Consider the following 21,918-nt stretch of genomic DNA (forward strand, 5'->3'; position numbering starts at 1 on the left):
ATGGGCATAGCAGATACTGCGGAGTTTGAGAAGGGAAGGTCCGTTGCCGTAACGAGGCCTCGCGTAAGCTCTGGCGTAAGCGTGCGTGTCTGCCACACCTTTCTGCCACGGCCACCTGTAGCGAAGCGGCCGCGCTGGCGTTCTTGCGAAAAGGTCGGCACCTTTAGGAAGCACGAAAGGAGAAAGAGTTTCGGCTTTGCCGCGGTGATGGGCAAAACGCGGGAAGGAAAAAAGATTTGTGCCGAGGTGGCACGCGAAAGAAGCAAACGGGTGTGCGTGAAGACCGTTTCGCACTCTGGAAGCTGGCTTTGCTGCACCGGAGCGTGCCATAGCGGCGGAGCACGAGTTCGGAGCGGCCGGAGTGTGTGCGTGGTTAGCGAGTGTGCTCGGTAATGATGACTGCGAGGGCGTGTGCTATAAGCGCATGTAAATATTGGCATCGTTCTGCAGACGTAGTATTTGCTTGTAGTCGGCTTCAACTGGTAGTTCAGTCATTGCGGGCGTCATGTTGCGCAGTTGTGGTCAGAGTCATTTGTGCCGCCGTCGATTCATCCGTTCGTTCAATCATACCGCGCCACGGAGTGAAATTGACGCCTCGCCAATATAACGTGGAGCGACGCTGGATGAAGAAAAGTACTGCAAGAGGTGAGGAATCATCATCAGCCTATATTTATGTCCACTACAGGACGAAGGCCTCGCCCTGCGATATCCAATTACCCCTGTCTTGCGCTAGCTAATTCCAACCTGCGCCTGCGAATTTCCGAACTTCGTCACTCCACCTAGTTTTCTGCCGTCCTCGACTGCGCTTCCCTTCTCTTGGTATTCATTATGTAACTCTAATGGTCCACCGGTTATCCATCCTACGCATTACATGGCCTGCCCAACTCCACTTTTTCCGCTTAATGTCAACTAGAATATCGGCTATCTCCGTTTCTTCTCTGATCCACACTGCTCTCTTCCTGTCTCTTAACGAAAGGATGTTAGGCTTAACGTTAGGCTTAACACTTTTCGTTCCATCGCTCTTTGTGCGGTCCTTAACTTGTTCTCGAGCTTCTTTGTTAACCTCCAAGTTTCTGCCCCATATGTTAGCACCGGTAGAATGCAATGATTGTACACTTTTCTTTTCAACGACAGTGGTAAGCTCCCGGTCAGGATTTGGCAATGCCTGCCGTATGCACTCCAACCCAATTTTATTCTTCTGTAAATTTCTTTCTCATGATCAGGGTCCCCTGTGATTAATTGACCTAGATAAGCGTACTCCTTTACAGACTCTAGAGGCTGGCTGGCGATCCTGAATTCTTGTTCCCTTGCAAGGCTATTGAACATTATTTTTGTCTTCTGCATACCCACTCTTACACTTTCTCGGTTAAGGTCCTCAATCATTTGCTGTAATTCGTCCCCATTGTTGCTGAATAGGACAATGTCATCTGCAAACCAGAGGTTGCTGAGATATTTTGCCGTTGATTCTCACTCCTAAGCCTTCCCAGTCTAAGAGCTTGAACACTTCTAAGCATGCAGTAGCATTGGAGAGATTATGTCTCCTTGCCTGACCCCTTTCTTGATAGGTAACTTTCTACTTTTCTTGTGGAGAACCAAGGTAGCTGTGGAATCCTTGTAGGTATTTGCCACTATATTCACGTATGCATCCTGTACTTCTTCGTTACGTAATGCCTCTATGACTGCTGGTATCTCCACTGAATCAAATGCTTTTTCATAATCTATGAAAGCCATATAGAGAGGTTGATTGTACTACGCAGATTTCCTATTACCTGGTTGATGACATGGATATGATCCATCGTAGAATATCCCTTCCTGAAGCCAGCGTGTTCTCTTGGTTGACTGAAGTCACGTGTTGCCCTGATTCTATTGGAAATTTGTGAATATTTTATACAATACTGAAAGCAAGCTAATGGGTCTATAATTCTTCAATTCTTTAACGTCTCCCTTCTTATGGATGAGTATAATGTTGGCGTTCTTCCGGCTTTCTGGTACACTTGTAGTCGTGAGGCATTGCGTATAAAGGGCCGCAAGTTTTTCAAGCATGATATCTCCTCCACCTTTGATTAAATTGACTGTTATTCCATCTTCTCCAGCAGCTTTTCCCCTGGTCATGTCTTTCAAGGGTCTTCTAACTTCATCGCTAGTTATAGAAGGAGCCCCTGTATCCTGTTCATCACTCCTTCGAATGGAAGTAGCTTGGCTGCTCTGGGGACTATACAGCTCAGTATAGAATTATTCTGCTGCTTTTACTATGTCATCGAAATTGCTGATGATATTACCGTGCCTATCTTTCAGTGCATTCATTTTGCCTTGTCCTATGCCTAGTTTTCTTCTAACTGATTTCATGCTGCGTCCATATTTTACTGCTTTCTCAATCTTTTTCACGTTATAATGTCGGATATCCCTTACTTGTTGATCAGTTTTGACAGTTCAGCGAATTCTATCTGATCTCTCGAGTTTGACACTTTCATGTTTTGCCGTTTCATTATTAAGTCCTTTGTTCTCTGGGAGAGCTCATCTACTGGTGAGGAATCGGGCTTCAGACTTAGCCGCTGGCTTCATGGCGGCACGACGTGCGCCATCGATGCAGCCGCCCCCGCTCGGAGCCAAACTTGGCGGCACACGTCGTCGGCGATCCGGCCTTTTCGCGGAGTCAATTTAGCGGCGCGGTGAAACGCTTTATGATCCCCCCCCCTTCCCCCCTCTCACCGCTGTCGCCTCTTGACGGCCGCCTTCCCTTGGGGCACGTTGCTTGTAGCTGCCTCGCGGCGAGGAAATATACTCGGCTCCCGCTGCAACCATTGCAACGACGCGGTCAAGTGCGCCGTAATCCGTCAGAGAGCTTGTTCTCAGTTAAGCAGGGACCGTGCACCGTGTTATCGATATATTTCGGGGACACTTCTGCGTGGCGTGACGTCAATCGCGACGTGTATACCGACACGCATCGGGAACTACTCGATGAGAGTCGCACCGTTCGTCGCGTCCGTTTCCGCGCGCCTGTGCAATCACTGCGCGCTGAGAGTGACAGTCCGGAGAGCGATCGATCGGGAATACGGATGTTATAAGGCATTGTCTTACTGCCATGCGCTGGCCCGTCCGAGCCCGGCCCCGTGGTTTCTTCATCTTAAATTCTGGCATTTTACGTGCTAAAACCGGAATAAGATTATTCGAGTGAATAACAGAATTCGAGTGAATAAAATTGGCGGGAGTGCAAGTTTAAAGACGCTGATCTATACTTGCTTTCAGAATTCCGTAATACACTGCTGCTAGAAACGTCTCTAGCGCCATTATTTATAAGCAGGTGACCCGCAAGAGTAACGTTTATGGGCAACCATAGTGTCACATGGAACAAGGAATATTTAGGTGCTTTATTTGGCGTCATTTTAATGTAAACATCTGGGGTGTTAAGTACATGTGTGTATGTATGTCTATATATATACCGTTTTTTCATGGGCGCCGCCATTGCGTACGCAGTGGCGCCGTCTATGGGCAGTTGGCATGCTGGCTTGGGCGAACGCCCGTGGTGTAGGCTATATGGTATCCGCTCGGCGGCAGTTCGTGGTGGATTTTTTCGCACTCGCGCGGTCTATTTAGCATGAAATGACGTCTTCTACGTGGGGAATGATCCTGTGAACCGTAGTGAATGAATTTAAGTCTGAAGTAATTTAGGGACTGGAGTTTCTGCTGGCGTTAGGGCGGACGGAGCACCCAGCGCGAGGTGTGCTCGTTTGTTTGAGCCTACAATCAGCGCCGGATAACAGTTAGGTATTTCAGAAAATTCGTTTCACGAATGTTACCTTACTGCAGCATTCTCAGCACTGTAATTCTAAGCTCTGGTTTAGCTGCAACGAGTAGTTACGAAACATTTGACGATCCTAACAGCGTGGGTACCGTTCTGCTGGAGAATAAGTAGTGCTGTTTACTTTGAAAAGCGTTCAAGTTGTTATCTGTAGATACATTGGGCGACTGCCTTGTTTGCTGGGCAAGGTTTCCGCCCACAAATAAAATAGTTTGGTTAATAATAACCGCATAATGTACAGTGTGAATCGCACTTTTCGAGTGGTCGAACGACCAGCTGCAGACTGCGCGAGCGTCCGAGGCAGTACTAAATGCTGTGCTATAGATCTGTTTGTTCTATATAGCGTATGGTCCAAATGGTCCAAGCATGCGGCACTACCATGCGAAGTCTTATTGCGTCGTTATCCCGTGTTCTGTTTTATTTTGCCGCAATAGGAGGACATATTAACTTTTTTTTTTTTTCAGTCTCGTAAGTTAAGTCACCGACGACGGATTCACCCATCTTACGGAAATTGTGTCTTACAAATAGCTGTTGAATTCTCTTGATGCGATCCCCTTTGTATATTGTGCCTTACAGGGCAAAAAGGAAATGCCGATCTAAGCACGAAGCAATTGTGCGTGCTCGCTGTGTTGAGTAAAGTCTTCGGCCTTGCAGGAGGCTAACGTAGACATAGTGATTTGAAGTCTACTAGACTTAAAATGCGCGAGAACGATGCCGGTGGCTGATGCAAATGTTTTACAACAACTCTTCGTCGAGTGAAAACCGATGCATCCAACATAGTTCACAACACATACACACACCGCGGGTGATGATGCGCGTCGCATTTTTGCACATCCAAGAGAAATTTCCAGATACTGTAGCTACTGCTGCACCTAAAGGCTACACAGTGGTTGTTCGACGACCTCGTAAGAACTGACATCCCGTAAATTGAACTCAGAACTAGCTAAAACATTTACAAATCGTTCGGCAGCGCGCGACCGGCAACACATTGAAGCCGCGCCGCGCCGGCTCGCACAAGCCAGAGAGGAGGAAAGGCTCGTCGCGCGCCCTTTCCTCCTCGCCCGATGAAAAGGTATATATATATATATATATATATATATATATATATATATATATATATATATATATAATATAAATGAGAAGCACAACGTTGCGGTTATCTTCCTTTAAAAAGGTCGGTCCACCTACCGAAACTGTTGGGTAAATAAACCTAAGATAACCGCAAAGTTGTGCTTTTCATTTTGCTAAATACGTGTGGCCCATTGAAAAATCCAGTTTACTACTATATATATATATATATATATATATATATATATATATATATATATATATATATATATATAGTGTAGACAACGCAGCTATGACTCCTTCTTTACTCCTTTAAGTTAAAATTTCATACATCGTTCACGCTAATTCCCAACGAACCCACGATATAGTGCCAGAAAAAAAAAAAACTAATACAAGGCAAAAAATACGAGGTCCATGCCATTGAACGTGTCAGAACTTCGTTCGAAAGAAACAATACATTGAAGGATTACAATTTTCTGCGTTCTGTTTTATGTTCCACATGCCATTTACCAACGTTGCAAGATATTGCAGCATCCGCGTTGGTTCCTAGTATTTATCTAAAAACACTTGAAAGTTTGAAATCAATTATGTGTGATAAACGGCGGCACGTTGTTCTACTCGCTTGAACACAGAATGAAGAAATTAAATGGAAATCAGTAGCAAGTTATATTACGCCTTAGCACGCAACATACATTGCGAATGTATATTCCAGCATTTATTTACTGCTACGTTAATGAATTATTTCATTCCACTAAGAAAGCGTCTAAACTTTCTTTCATCCTTTTTACGCCGGCGGTAAGATGTCACTTTCAAGATAAATCGCCCGCGTGGCCGCGCTGCAGGGGGAGGTGTGTGAGGGGCGAGCGTAAAACAGTGAGGCGCTGGCGCGTGGGCTTTGAACGTGGCCGGCCGGGGATGATGCGATGGGAATAAGCACGCGGCAGTGCAAGGTTGGCGCTCTGGGATTGAAAACGTTCAGCGCGGTGGAAGCTACAGGTCGCGTCCGAAGGCACACTTCAATCGCGCTAAACCTTTACTGAAGAAAGAGAATAATTACGAGGATGGCTGAGTGGCCCAGGCCGGATTGAAAGTTACTATAGTGATCGCCACAAGAAAAACGCCCGCTGCCGGTCAAGCTCACCATCCGACCTTCCAGAGAAGGCATGCATTGAATGCCTGTGCCGTGGTCGATAAATGGACTTCCATTGAGTTAATAACACGTACCTCTTGCGATTCTTTCTTACTGTCGCCATACCGGGATAGTATTGAATCTTCGATCGTCTTGGGTAAGTGTGGCTCGTTATTAAACGCGCTGTTCGCTCTATTAAAAATGTGCCTGTCTGGTAAATGCGCGCATTTGCAGAATGAAAAATAATGAAAAACGTCGAGTCTCCAAACTGCACCGTAGGTTACGAGGTATGCCGTAGTGGAGTGCTCCGGATTAATCTTTTACCACATAAGGTCCTTTAACGTGCACCTAAATCTAAATACACGAGCCTTTCTTGCATTCTGCCTCTATAGGAATGCAGCCGCTGGGATCGAACCCACAACCTCTTTCCCAGCATCGCCAGTGGGCTCTATATACTGCCGCGAATATAGCGTGGAATCGGTGATAAGCGAAACTTGTTTACTGAATATGTGTCTTCCGTCTTCGCCTCTATGTAGCCCAGTGCCCGCTGTGGTTCCAGCTATCTTGTTGTGCCTTCAAAACATGGCGCGTGTACCAACAATGTCTCCTTACTTCTTTCTCCACACTCCGCGCTTTTGTTTTCATCTAATTCACGTCTTTCCGCTCGTTCTACTTGTCTGTTCGGTCACCTACCGAGCGGCACATGCCTGTTCTGGTGTATTCGCCCAATTCACTGGGCCAGTTGCACACATCCAGTGGCCCAAGTTGTATACTCGGCCTCAAAGCGGCAGCCAGCATTCGAAATGTGGAAGGCAAACAGAGCTTCGCTGTAATAATATAAGGACCGGCTGGAAACAAATAAAACATAAAAAAAGACAAATTTCTGACCACATCACCACTTAGCGAGTTTTCTCTAACAAACGATGGTTTAGGGCCGCACCGGGGCTACTGTTTGGCATTTCGCAATCGGTTCCGGCCGGCCTGCATGCCTGGGGGCTTCGCTGAAGCGCACTTCCTTTATGATGCTGCCAACGTTTGACCGGAGGCTGTAATCACTATCCGCATGTAGCTTGAGCGGATGTGGATATAAAGTACAGCAATAATACGGGTGGCATTCAAAACGCCGAAAATCAAAATGACGAATTATCGAACGCCGAAATTTAAAATTCCGGAAACTCAAAACATCGAAACATCAAAATGACGGCATCACCTATCTATAGTGGAAGATAAAGTATCTCGACAAGATAAAGGTTTCGCCGGCCTTATACTATGTGCACACTCTTTCGCCCTCTTTTCTAATAGCCATGAAAGGTTCCGTTCGCATGGTTCAAGCTTTCAAAGAAGGAAAAAAAAAATACTTTTGCATATCTCATCGCATAGCAGAGCGATTCCTTGTTTATTGCATTTCAGACAGATAAGTTGTGTGCAATTCCTCGTAGAAAACTTGGAACGTCGACATTGTCCCGGTTGCCCAGAGCAGCTGCCAAACGATTTTCGCGTAACTTTTGCTTCTTGCTTTGTGAGCGACGGGGTTGGCCTGTAATTACTCCCTCGATGTCATCTTTGACTCTAGCTTGCTCCCTCTTCATGGTGGGGATCATGTTGGTGAACACTGGAGAACACAGTTTTTTTTCTGCTGACCCATAAGAGCTGTCCTGTCCGACTGATATGCCTAGCTTTACGACAGATAGAAAAATACGAAATTTGACATCAGTTTAATCTACTGATACTGGTGCCTTTGCAGAACGCGTTGAACAGGCTCGTGTCAGTGGAAATTAAGTGATATGACAGAAAACGAACGAGTGGTAGTCGCAAAGCGCGTCATTTCTTTTTCACGTGGTTTTCGGCGTTATGTCCTTTCGGCATTTCGTTTCTTAGGCATTTAAATTTTTCGGCATTTCAATTTTTCAGCGTTCTGACGTTCGGCCTTTTCATAATTCGGCCTCTTGATTTTCGGCGTTTTGATAGGGACCCCAATAATACAAGAGCAACGTATGAAGACAATATTTCGCGCACCTATATAAAAGCGCCGAGTGACCTATACTGAGGGTGGCCGCGTTGTGGGAATATCAATCAATCAATCAATCAATCAATCAATCAATCAATCAATCAATCAATCAATCATTATTTACTGTGCCCAGGAACAACTCTAAGGTCTGAGTGCTGGTTTGAAACCAGCGTCTAACTGATTGATAAACATATGTTGGCTTGGTTCAAGGGACTGCGATCCGTTCACTCATCAGACGCCCACCCCCTTTGTAATTTTTTTGGCGCACGCATACATAAAAAGAAAAAACTGCAAGGGGAATATAAGAAGAAAAAAAAACACCCAATGAATAATAATAATAATAATAATAATAATAATAATAATAATAATAATAATAATAATAATAATAATAATAATAATAATAATAATAATAATAATAATAATAATTCTACTGCCGAGTACGAGGCTGCGGGTTCCATTCTCAGCTTTGGGGGGGGGGGGGGGGGGGACGCCGTGTGCGGTTTTTGAGAGCACGTGAAAGAACTCCGGCTGTCCAGATTAACCCCGAACCCTTCGCTGCGGCGTCCATCATGACTTACTGTGCCGTTTCCGTACGTTGAACCTCATTATTATTATTTTCACAACCACGACTCTTGTTCGCTGTTGCGAAGGAAAAATGACACGAAGGCGGCATCAATGGTCCAGGCAATACGAACAACCTAGTTTGCAGTTGAGTTGCATGGTTCACAAATATTCAGTGACCGCGATGTCTTATTATGTACGCGTCACCGCTTCTGTTTATATATTTCTCCCCAGCGGCTGTCGCTCCGCCGAGGTACACAACAGGATCGTGTCAAGTTTTCCATGCGAAGCGGCTCGCTTGTTGGTGACAGCTCTTGCTTTTTCTAACGCTATGTATTCTATACAGAGGCTGTCGAACTGTCGCTTGCTCTATTGACAAAGTCCCGCCGCTCATCGCGGAATTTGTTGCGTGGTGGATGCATCGCTTCGTCGACGTTGAATGAGTACGACTCGGCGCGATTGCTGCGACAGCTCTGAGCGGCAGAGGCGTGCTTTAGAATTTGATTTATAAACTCGCCTGCAGCAGAAGCGACACGCGGCACAGCCGTCCAGTCACCGGTCGTGCCGCTGCGTATCGAGAAATCGATTATGGAAAAGCGAGCAGCAAGAAAAAAGTACGCAGCATAAAGTCGTCGATATGTACGCCGGCATGTTTGCTGTGCCAGTATATAGCCGTTGACAATCCGTTCAAGTGACAGCTCTTTATGCGATTCTGTCCGCCACCGTAATGCATCGCTAATGTGCGTCGTCCTGTGTTTGCTGCGTGCGTTCTTCCCGGCAGATCGCGCAGGCTGTGACGCGCCGTAGTGCAAAGGGATGAGCTACGTCACACCGATGAGTTTGCTTGTCGTCGTGTGGAATAATTTACGATCCCAGTTCGGCCAGCGTATTTTCTCGCTTGTATACCGCGCGTCGCTATTGAAAAGCTCGGTTCACACTGCGCACATGCGGCGGATTAGGTGGAGTATGTGTGATGCCATTTCCGAGTGGTGTTGCGAAACCATGTTGCTGCACCACCATCTGCATCGGTGTGTAGAGGCCTAGAACTCGAACGATGTCTTGCTGAGATATTTGCTCGTCATCAAAGGCGAACGAATATGGCGAGGCAGAACGTGCTCCTTTCGTGCCCAGTACTACGAAGTTAGTTTTGTAAGCAGAAGGTGTGTGAGTCCGACCTCGTTTAGAAATGTGAGCGAGAGCCTAACCCCCCTTCTACAAGACTCAAAAATGGTCAGTGATATCTGAACTGACGTCCTCCTTCATCCCTCCCACCGCCCTGATGGATCCAGTTCTTGAGGGCGGAAACTTGTTATGGTTATTTTAATAAACGTTTGAACAACAACATCACAGTATGGACACGCTTCTTCTTTTTTTTTTTTTCGGGGGGGGGGGGGGGGGGATGCGCGATGTGACCGGCTCTATTGTCTTCGCGCCGCCGTCGAAACTGAAAATGTGACATCCGCCTCTTACGTTTGCGAGCTCACCGCGATAGAAATTTCAATATCTTCTGTTACGTCATGGCGCTTCATCTATATGCAAATGTACAGAAGCAAGTATTCATATAGGGACGAACGAATTGTTTCACTGCGCTATACAAACGTTGCTGAATCGCTGTCGTGCTCCATCCGTTGCTTGCTGCCTTCGTTAACTTTCTATGTGTTTTCATTGCTTGGCGCGAAGAGGAGAGAGAGAGAAAAGGATAAGTGTGCACTGCAATTCATGCGAGCGCGTGCGCCGTTGACGAAACGTAAAGCAAACGTTCTCGCGCACTTCGTGCGAAGTCGCGTTACTCGGGCCGTTTGTAGCCAAGGTCGATCGCCGCTGTAGCGTTATCTGCCTGTGCCGTGCCGTGCCCTCTAAACTGGCTGTCTTCTGCACCGCGAAGAGTTCCAGCAACCGGGGTGGGAACAGACACTGCGCGCTCGCCTCTTCGAGACTCGCTACGCAGAAGGGCTTCGGTAGGAACGAAAGACGGGCAGCACCGAGAGCAACATTTTGTAACAGAAATTAGACTGCACGACGTGCAGTGATCATTACGAAGCCATCAGCCGGACCGATTGAAATCAGTGGGCGCACGAACCACGATAGTGCCCGTCCGAGTGAAAAACGTCCTACACTGAAATTGAACTGTCACTGCTGTTTTGAAGTTAACAGGGGCGTTTGTTAGTGGTTGCGCCGTCCCGGTTATAGTCAACGGCTGCGCGCGAGGTAGTGCGCGCACGTCGATGGCCGGAAGCGCCGTAATGGTCAGCGGTAGAGGAGAGGCCGTACCGGAACAATTCTCCGAAGCATCCGAAGGCCTGCTCCCCTCATCGCTTTCACATTCGAGCGCGGTGAAACCTCATTTAAGGGAGACAATACTACGTCTTTCCGCAGTAGCTTCTTTAGCTTAAAGGAACACCACGTTGCTGCATAGTGTGTTGTCGCGCAGCGAGAAGAAACGGTCCCGGTGTGTGACGCAGGTAAAGAAAGCGAAACACCGCTCGATGTCCAAGGACACTCTGCGGAATAAGCGAGTGAGCGAAGAAGTCGAAACCAGATTTCGGTGGCAAACGGTTGGTAGGTGCCTTGCGAGTCGGGCTTATACTCACGGCCGCTTGGTGTGTAAACACTATGCTTTGTCACCACGAACGCATACCTGTGCCAAGAACAGTTTGAAATGGTATAACATCAGTTTTCTGTTTTTTTCCAGTGGAAAATGTAATGTGGGAGGGAGTTGTAGCTCTATTGTTTAGCATCTATGTGTAGCTCTTATTCTCTATATATAATCGATCGCCCGTGACACATATTCAATGCCTACATCCACAGATGTTCACCTGTCACCGAAGCGCAAAGGGCCTTATTACGTGAGAATTCTTGTCGTATTTCGTTGCATTTCGTCAGGTCTCTTCGCAATCGCCTGTAGCGGCCACTCGCTGCGACGGAGGACAGGAAAGGGATATAACAGTAGGAAAAGAACCCTTACGTAATGCGATTCTTGAGCACCGCTTAACGTGCAGGCACAAAGTTAGCGTTACACGCCCCCCCCCCCCCCCCCCCCCCCCCTCCCTTCCCGACCTCTTTTCTATAGACATGGCGCAGTTTTGCGTGACCGCCCGACGGAAGAAACGAACGAACGAATGAAAATGAAAGAACGAGGTGTGGGAGTGCACCGGCGGCTCTTCATGGAAAATCTGCACGTCAGAAGCGCCCTCGTACCGGGACAAATCAATGAGCGACTGGCTTGTTTCTCTCCTTGCCATTGCGTTGTTTACATCACCGCCGCGCGTTCACGTTATGCGCCGACCGGAAGAGGTGCAGTGGCAAACTCCTCGGGCGGCCGCCGGTTGTTCCGTCGTCGCGTGCCGAGCGGTATCTTGAGAGAGCGGGGGACACGGCAGCAGCTGCGGAGAGAGAGCGGAAGACGCCTTGGGGGAAGAAGCGGAAAGGGGAGGAGGCGAGTGCACTCACCTTCCGTTGTCTAGCCAATACCGTGCAGTGCAGCAGATGCTAGAAAATTGCCGTCGGTTTAATCAGTACCGAATTCGCGATGCTGTCAGCGCGGTCCTTTATCCACCACCCTGCTGGGCATCTGCGTTGCGGCCGCTTTGTGTACGTGCCCACCTTCGCCTATCGTGTAGGGCGCTAACATGGTGAGTGCTTCTTACCGTGCACTTGCGATTGCTTAGGTGTGGTCATGTGTTTGGATATATGGCACTGTCCTCGCTTTCCTCGCCGGGCGTCTGTTATGTTTAATGCGCTGGGTTATTTTTAGTCTTAGCTATGTGTCGTTCGGAAAGCCGGGCCTTTGCGGCCGCTCGTCCTGCTGTGTTGAGCGCGATGTCGAATCTTGGATTCGTGACACCGGCCGCGGTCGCATGCCGACAAAGGCCAGATATTGAAACGTTCGGGTACGGATACTTATGTGGACGTCGGGAAAAGTCGGGTTTGTCGCAATAACAACACAGGTGTAGCTTTGCGCCGTTAATTGAACCCTTATCGGCGTGTGTGCAATAACAGACAGTAATACGTGAACAACACCAGCGACAGTGCTGCGCAGACTGCGATAGCCTCAGCGGTTGCAAATGCACCCGCTCTGATTGCGCAGCATCGGCGTCCTGCTGCCGAGCAGGGAAGGGCGCGTGTTCGACTCCCGGCTACGACGGAATGGAAACGCGTATTGTATGTATACGTCTACTAAAATTTCGGTGCAAATGTGTAATTCTCGCGTATTTCAATGGAGCAGTCCGGAACTCTGTCGATCACGGCATCCCTGATAGTGCGGGGTCATATTGGCAATGGAAGCATCGGATAAATTATTACTACTTGCGATGCGACCGATAGCCAAGGCGTCGAACTACCATGCGTGTCTTTCGAATCCGACTCGCGATTTAAGCCTTCCATTTCATTCTTCCATTCTTATGGCCGCCCTTCGTCATTCGCCGCCATTATCACTGGGATCGGCCAACCGGCGCAAGACAACAATGATAAATGAAATGTTGCAAAATGTGGGTCCATGCGAGGGTCGGGGCTATAGATGGTCGTATGCAGTGTGGTCCACTGCTAGAGGAAACTCGTGGGCGTATACAGAGCACTTTTCGCTCTGGCAATCTCTCCCGGCTTTGCAGCAGATGACTCCCGGCTGGCGGCTCTGGCGTCTTCTTTGTATGTGCAAAGCATTGGCACAGCTTCATTTAGCACATTCAGCTCGAGCGCCAGTGTTCCCTTTAACGGTGGACTGTCCTGTATACAAGTTGAAACGCGCGACCGAACAACAAGAGCGCGCGGAAAGGGACCGCACGCGACACGTGGGCGCACTTGTCCACGGGTCGTGCGATCCCTCTCCGGCCGATCTTGTTGTTCGGTAGCGCGTTTCAAGTGAACGCACGGTGCGCTTGTTGAAACCACGGTGTCTACAGCGCTGCACAGTTTAGAGCAGCTCGCGGCTGGCTGGCGCTGGCCAAGTTTCGTGCGCGGCCGGGCGCAGTGCACTCTTTGGCGCGCCGCCAGGAGTTCCGGAAAACGTCGCCGGTGTCGTCGGCCGAGCTCCGGGCCAAAACCGCGCGCCTCCTCCCCGCCGTCTCTTTCTTCCGTCTTTTAACCGATGCTGGTGCCGCAGCGTCCGCTACCGGCAGTATCTTTGTTATTATAATTATTTTTCTTCTTTTCGAGTGGTTGCTACTCGCGGTCGTCAACGGGCGAGGCTGCTGGCATGGCAGGTCGATTTCTGACGCCGCTGAGCTTTTTCTGCACGCGCCCCTTCCGGGCACGTACTCCCAACGGGTTCTTGCTAGCAACGACGATAGGGAAAGCGTGGTGGGCGAAGAAGGAAGAGTGTACCGCCCCGTCGTTTCCTTTTTGTGCCGAGGGTTCGCGGAAAAGCCGCCGTGTCGACCTTTTAGCGCGAGCGCTCCTGGAAGTGGTATTCGTCGATTTGAGGCAGGCTGTATATAACCCTTATAACCGCCGTCAGGAAAATTTGGAAAGAAGCTGGAGATGGAGCAACGCGCGTGAACGGGAAATGATACGCGTAACGTTAGGAGATATAAGAAGACGGATTGCAGTATGGATTAACGTACGTGCGTATAGAAGGTATCCTAGTCGAGATTAGGAAGACGTCGTTCTGGAAATGTGCGAAGAGGTCTCTAGTGCAAGGTTGAAATCAGTGCTGAGATTCAGCAGATTAATGTAGTTACGCATTTGCCCGTAGAAGCCTCGTGGTTTTCTTGCGGGCCACTACACTGCCCGCCCCAAGTGTAGGCAGGCCCAGTCGACCCACGAGACTCACGGGATGGAACGAACTCCCCCATCGTGACAACCTATCCGCCATCATTTTAGCGCGATAGCGTTAAGGGCCCCGTGTCGCAGGAAAGCGGGCGTCGGGGCTGGCGTGGATGTCGGCGTCCGTGGCGGAAAAAAAAAAAAAAACATCCCCAACCGCGCAGGGCCTCCACGTGGTGCAAGGTTTTGGTGAACAAAAATTGAATTTCTCACAATGAAATCCGTCAGAAGAATGGCAAAGTACGACTTAACCACAACCTACAGACATGGTGGCGTCGGATTGTAATTTGAATGTACGAGAAAACATAATTCTGTTGCGAGGAAACTCGTAACAGAATAACAGAAACTTGAACACAAACCCCTTTTCCAGCATTTATACCATACCAACAGCGGCGCGCTCGGGTAGTTTACTTGCGAAAATGCTATCCCGATGGCGCTCGCGTTTTGGACATGTGCGCCCGTCGGGGCAATAGCAAACAATTAATAAAATAATAAAGTGTTGGGCTGCTGAGCACGAGGTCGCGGGATCGAATCCCGGCCACGGCGGCCGCATTTCGATGGGGGTGAAATGCGAAAACACCCGTGTACTTAGATTTAGGTGCACGTTAAAGAACCCCAGGTGGTCAAAATTTCCGGAGTCCCCCACTACGGCGTGCCTCATAATCAGAAAGTGGTTTTGGCACGTAAAACCCCATAATTTAATTTAATAAAATAATAAAAGGTGCTAGCGCCTTCACATTTTAATATAAAACGACTTATATTGCCCCTGGAAAAACGTCTTCCAAGCAATGTATTTCTGTTTAAAAGTGAAGTCGACTTTAAGGGGATCGGTGTAAGCTTGGTGTTTGTAAGCTGGCTTTCCCACGTTCTGTGTTGCAGTGAAGTCCACTGAAATAAAAATGCGATGCGAACGGGGCCCGATAACGCGTCCTCCAATTTTTTTCCACACCAGTGCAGGCAGACTATGGATTAAGCGGTGGTACTTTGTGATGGTGTCAAATTAATTTTCCGTTGAGTATTTCGTTTTCTCGCGTGATCCCCTGACTCATACAGCATATTTCTCCAGCCAGGCGACTTTAAGAACTCCCCGCAGACAACTCGAAATAGTGGCGCCTATAAACAAACTGCATATAAATTATCATTCATTCTGATTATCACGTGGAAGCAACAATAAAATGTTACAAGCAACAATAAAAAAACTAACAATGAAATGATGAAAAAAAAAAAGCAACACTGCTCTCGGCGCGCGGACTACTACACCTCACGGGCTTTTATTGCGCACTCAAAAAGAACAAATGCGCCTGTGCGCTTTCATCAGAACTGCTGTGAGCTTACGAAAAATATGCAAGTAATTAAACATTTGGCAATTCATTCTGACTAATTTGCGAATCAATGATAACAGAACGATTCACCAGTTTGCGCATTCCGACTGCTTAACAAAACACCGTTGAGTCCCATTGTCGTATCTCGTACTCCCTCTTTTCTTATAGCGAAGCCGTCTATGGCTAGGATCGCGGGATTTTTTCGTGGCGTCACGTCGACAGAAAACAATGGTGGGCCGATCCCGGCGGCAGATTATGGCAGAACAGTGGTTCATACCCCCGTAAGGCAGAGGCTACAAACACTCAGAAAAGTGAAGTGAACAGTGCATGCATTCTTTGTAATCACGCATACAACATACAGAACAGTAAATAAAGAACAAGCTCAAAAACATGCATTCGAACCACACAATCGATAAGTCGCTCCTGATAACAATGCGAAGCACGTAGCGCTCACCGCATACGTCTCCCGGTAAAGATTACTGTTGCGCAAGCTGCCGCGGCGACGGCAGCTTGCGACGTGGGGCGTGACGTCCCTAGCCTTTCGTATATAAAATAACCAGTCTATATAGCAACTGATTTCAAAGTTGTCGCAGCACTGCTATTGGTGGCGGCGTGCTTTCAATATTATCATTACTCCAATTACTGTATACCGTTACTCTGAAATAGCATTGCTACCATCACTCTAAAGCGATAAAGCATTGCATACCCCCCCCCCCCCCCCCCTCTTCAGCAGTTATCGTGGTGGTTTCCAACAGCTTCGCAGGACAACCACTTTCGTAGGGCCGGGTTGGCGAGTCAATTTTGTTTGTTAACAGCTTGGCCGCGCGTTCGCTGGGACACACGGTGTAGCTGTATAGCTTCATTGCTACAGAAAGTTGTCCGCTGCTCCCTCCTACAGGTGCAGTAGTTCAATCAGAGCGCAGACACAAGGGAGGGCGGGTGGCTTGCCTCGCCATAGGGCACGTGTCGCCCGAGGCGCTGAAAGGTGTCGGGAACAGGGCTTGCTCCGCACCACTGTTGCCCGTCCTGTCAGAGCCCCCCTTCTCTTGCGAGGGGAGCGCTTGCAAAAACAACCTCCGGTCAGAGCGCTTTCCGTTCGGCCTTTCACATTATTTGTTCTCCGCGGCTGTTGCGTGACACTCTGCTGGCCTTGATGGCAACTGCGGGGGAGGGCGATTCGTTGACATCGCCAACTCTGTGCCCAGATTGCCAGACCAAACGTCGGCGGTTTTCATGCGGACAGAGCGTCGCAATGGCTGTGCAATGCAATCAAAGCCGGAGCGATTCAATCCTACTAATTGCGAAACTCACCGTAGACGCCGCACGTTTCAGAATCGGGACGCTGCGATTGGCTGAAAGAATAGAGGTGGGGGGGGGGGGGGGGGGAGCTGTGTCATGCAGCAGTATGTCGCGGAGTGCCGTTTGTTTCTTTTTCTCTCGAAATCTCCGCGATTGCCGTCTCCGGATGCAGTTTTCTTCTCGTGGTGATTTCGATCAAACGTATCAGCTGGATACGATGTCCTTGAGCTCGCGGATGCACGTTCTTGACAGACCGGGTGCGGGAAGGGCTACGTAGAGGGAGGGGCAAGCCCCATGAATCGAAATTTCCAAGGTGGGTGCCCGGTGTGTCACCCGCTGGCTACGCCACTGTTTCTGTGCCTGCCCTGGAGGTGTACGGGCGTGCTGCAGGCCGGCGGGCGGCGCTTTGCGCCGTGAACCTTGGGCCAGGGTTCAGCTCGAGGCAGAGCGCGCGCAGTCTACACAATGAGTTGATGAAACCAGGCCGGAGGCTCTTTAGAAAAAAAAAAAAAAAAAATGCGCGGATTAAGCGCTGGAGAGGCTGGCATTACAGGACCCCCCCGCCGGCGGCTAGGATCGATGTGGGCCAACCCGGTCGTTGCAAGGGTGGCCTCTCCACTTTGTGCTGGGTATTTCGAGCTGCAGCTTTAAGCGCATGCCTTCATAATGTCGGCACCAAGCAGCGCGTTGTGAATAATAGTTTCTTTCGGTCTTATTTGTTGGCCTTTTTTATTATATAGTATGTAGGAGATGTTGACACCTTTAATTGGAGCCGGCTACTCCTTTTCACATAGAGATATGGAAAAAAAAAGAATTAACCCATACACGCTTTAAAATTAAATGTCGACTCCAAATCACAATAACACAAAGTCCAGCCACATAAGTACACTAATACCACACTAATACTGAAATTCAACTCCGAAAAACGGCACATAAAGTTCAGTCACATAACTGCATGCACTAAAGTCTTATTCGTCTTATTCTTATTGGCGTTTGTTTGCATTTTTTGGCTTTTGTTACATGTCAACGAGTACAAATTACAAAAAAAAAAAGTAAGTGGAGGGCTTTTTGTGCCTGCACTAGATGACGTTTTCGGACAATTTGTGCTTGTACTGATTTTCGTTTGCTTTTCCATATATTTATTTTAATTTCATTGCGGTATTAGAAATCCACTATTACACCCTGTACCAATTACTTTAAACAGTGTACTAGATACGTAAAATAACGCACACATGCCGTCTATAGATGAATAGATAAAATTACCTCTTTCATAATCCGTCAAGTCCTTACAGAGGGGTGGCTTATACTAAACCAGTTTTTGAATAACCCGATTGATGGCACGGATGTGATTCCTTCTTGAATATTCTTGAGTTGTATGAATTCAAGAGTTACTCTGATTCGATAAGGAATTACCTAAGTGAATATTTCGTACAACACAGAGAGGGCGCTAATGGTTAAGTATAGGTATACCGTCTCATTTGGTTTTCTGGATTAATATTATGTAAGTATTCATCAATTCTAGACGTGTCTTAAAATGGAACTCAACTAATGGCATGCCACCCACCCCATTTCTTCCTTTATTTTTTTTTCGTTTCCTTTTTCTAAAATTTCATTTTCGTTAGACGGCGACAGCGTATATCAGCTCTCGACTGTCCTTTCTGTTGCTCCCACTTTCGCCTTCCCTCAGTGCATGGCGGCCAACCGGACTCAGTCCCACTTTACCAAATTCCCGATCTTGGACTTGTACCCCGTGTGGCTCCGCGTCCCACAGCTGCAGCGGCCGTTTAACCGAACGACTCTTTCCGCGAGGCCAACCCGCCGTGTGCTCAGCCATGCAGAAATTGTACTAGCTCTACAGTGTCTAATGTCCACATTAAGCACTTGACCCACGCGCAGGGCGTAATTGACGCATAGCCCCACAGTGTGAGTGGGGGCGTTGTGACTGATGTGCGCTAAGGACCAAGTAGCGTGCTAATAATCGAGGCTTAAGCACGAATCGCGACGGCCCCGATGGCGAAGCGGTTTGAATTTCAGCTACGAGCTTGTCGGGTGCGTGGCGCAAGAAGCGCGAAAAAAAAAAAAATGGTGCCAGCATACCGTCAGCACCAGCACATTGAAGCGCTTCACTTGCCAACCGCTCGATCTGCAACGTCATTTGTCTAAATCTTGATCGGTTTCGAGCAGTGTGTCGAACCGAAAGTATTTTCATTCCGGCTTTCGTTTTGGTTCACTGAAAACGGTTCAGTTCCGGTTCAAGTTCATTTGCATAATCGAAGAATAAATACAGGAAAACAGCATGAACTTGTTTTGTACAAAAACTCGACGCTACTGCTAAGCTGCACTGAAAGATTACGCCTGTTTGTTCGTCAGGCCGCGCGTAGTTTCAAAAGAATTATGTAGATCAAACACCAATGCTGGAGTTCATGTGAAGCCAAGCTTTATTTAGGGAGGGTGAGAGATAGAGTAGAATACATTGAGGAAACGCAGATAGTCCTCCAGTGTGCTACTATGCTTGGAGGGAAAAAGGAAGAGGAGGAAAATGGGGTACTCAGCTAGAGTAATGACTATAGGACAGGCAGTAGGACGCGATTATATACACGTTCATGTTCGGAGTGCTCGTTCACAGCCTTGAATCTCTGTTAACTAAATATTTTAAGAGAGCCTCGATGGCTCTCTTCATTTTTCTGTCCAGTCGATGGCCCAGTAACCCTATTTATCTGAACGGCCTGTTGTTAATTGGCGCTAACGAAGAGATCGGTGCATGCCGTTCACAGTCGTACTATAGTGACAAGTAACAAGTATATGTGTTCCACTGTCTCGGGTACTTTGCACGCATCACGGTCCGGCGAGTCCGCGCGTCGGATGCGATGCAAATACCGTTGCGTTAATAAGACACCTATCTCCGCCCCATGACGCAATACGCTGAAAACCGTACTTAGGGTGCTGCTGCTTTTAAAATCCATGGGAAGATGGTGTGTATTAGTGCAAATGGGGTAGCATAGTTGAGCCGCAAGTGCAGGTAATGTATGGATGAAATGCTCCAGAAAAGGTGGCCAACCTGTACCAAAAACCGTCATTCTTTCTGTTTCACTCCGGAATGACAAACATCGTAACGTTTCGGCTCAGTTCCGGTTCGAGCAAAACCGTATTTTTCCCCGGTTTTATATTTACTGTTCAGTTCCGGTTCGATATCCTGGTTTCGAGGTCCGACGACGTGCGCAAAAGCATGAACACGGCGCTGTGTTTGTTCACCCCTCTCTCGTGACTGATAATTGTCGATAACTAGTGCGGTTTTATGTCAGTGCAGCTGAGCTTTGGGAGAATTGGAAAGGTGCTGGTTGGCCCCTTTGTCTATATGTATGCCTGGCGTTTGTATCATACACCGAAACCTTAGGTACGGGAGCGATATGCATTCCGCCCCTGTCACAATGCTGGTGCTGTCAACGTTTGCACAGGAATAGGACACGCAACCTCGTGCGCAGAAGCTAAAAGGCTGTAGCCACTGTGCCTATACGCGACCGGCACGACCGGCTCATTCACCGAATAAGTTGGGCAGAAACCGGCAAGTTGGACGAAGTACCACAATTCACTCGTGAGGCTGCGCGGCTGAATGGAGCATAATTACCCAAAGAAGCGACTCAGTATGTTCCTTATAGGGACAAGAGAGAAAGAGAAACAATAGTCGATTGCATTTATAACGAAGGTCTTGAGGCCTTCTAAATAATTCGTTATACAGGCCATTTCATTGTGGAGGCGTTCGTTGTAGAGGCGCTGGACAGTAACAATAAAGAACGTATCTCAATCAGCGGTTTGTCAACTGCTAGTTTTACTTTTCGAGGAACACGAAATGGGTTTGCTCATCTTGTAGCTTTCGGCTATTGGCTCCAGTTAGGTGGCTCATATTTCCTTGCTACTGCGCTTTCTGCAGTCAAAGGGACTGAGTAACCATCCATGCGACAGTGGTAAATATTGCAGTTCGTGTGCCGTATCAGCCATGCCTAAACTATGTACTGTCTTCCCCTATAACTTTTTCTGACCTTTGCAGTGTAGGATATATAGCCCACCGAGCTCACTATTGGCTAACATCCCCGCCTTTCCCTTTTCTCTCTGACCAGACATCGTCGTTGGGCGGCGTCAGTGGTGCATTTTTTTTTTGTAACCGCAAGACACACGCAGTCTTTCACGGAGACTTTCGCACGAGCACATTTCCAGCTACGACTTCTCGCGGCTGGCGCTTGCACAAGCTGAAAACCAAGCCGCCGAGGCCTCGGACGAAATCTTGCACGCACCCGCTGCAACACTCGCGCGCGTGCTGCAATCGAGGCCGGTTTAGACCAGAGGCTCTCTCTCTCGGGGCCTCCTGTGCGACGCGGCTGAGCTCCGGGCAGTCCAGTGCGCGATGCCGGCAGCACTGCAATCGGAGTCGGCTATTAATCACTCGAGAAGACCCGAGGAAGCGCGAGAAACTCGCTGGAAAGCTGAATATACGGGCACTGGGGAATTACGGAAAAAGAAGCGCGTATTCTGCGCCAAGTGTCAGGCCCGCAGCAGATGTTTCGTATATATGCTGCGCGATTGCTCAACAATATGTATAGTGTATATACGACGTCGAATGCGCGCGCACCCGAAAATGAATTAGACGCTGGCCCTCAAAGAAAGGGCTTGTCGTTATGAGAGCGCCGCTGGAGGAAGGACGAGGTTGCGAAGGTCTGCGTGGCTGCGAAAGAACGCTCGCCTTTCACGGCCTGTCTTCGGGTCCCATAGCGCCGCCGGACCACGGGACGCGTCGTCTGAACATTCAGTTGAGCTGTACTATATATAGTGAATGACCCTCTACGATACTTAAACACACACAGTCTCGAGGAGCCGTAAGAAGCCAAGAAAGACAGAAAAATCTTAAGACAGAAGGTGACGCCACCTTCAAATTGCCGCGCCATTTCTCGTGACGTCATGGATTTTGACGGCGTCTCCT

At 48.4% G+C, this 21,918-nt stretch overlaps 1 protein-coding gene across 3 annotated transcripts in view; it reads left to right on the forward strand.

Moving 5' to 3' along the window:
• Window positions 1–21,918, forward strand: part of LOC119443125 (diacylglycerol kinase eta-like) — a 307,015-nt gene that overhangs the window by 18,550 nt on the left and 266,547 nt on the right. Inside the window, exon 1 of one of the 3 annotated variants that reach the window (XM_049662588.1) lies at window positions 11,948–12,197. The exons of the other annotated variants lie outside the window; for them this stretch is intronic. Within the exon in view, the coding sequence (XP_049518545.1) occupies window positions 12,195–12,197 (3 nt within the window). The 5' untranslated portion in view covers window positions 11,948–12,194. Of the gene's footprint in view, window positions 1–11,947; window positions 12,198–21,918 lie in introns of those variants that run through there. 3 annotated transcript variants of the gene reach the window in all.

This window comes from Dermacentor silvarum, chromosome 2 (genome assembly GCF_013339745.2).
Source record: "Dermacentor silvarum isolate Dsil-2018 chromosome 2, BIME_Dsil_1.4, whole genome shotgun sequence".
NCBI classification, from domain to species: Eukaryota; Metazoa; Arthropoda; class Arachnida; order Ixodida; family Ixodidae; genus Dermacentor; species Dermacentor silvarum.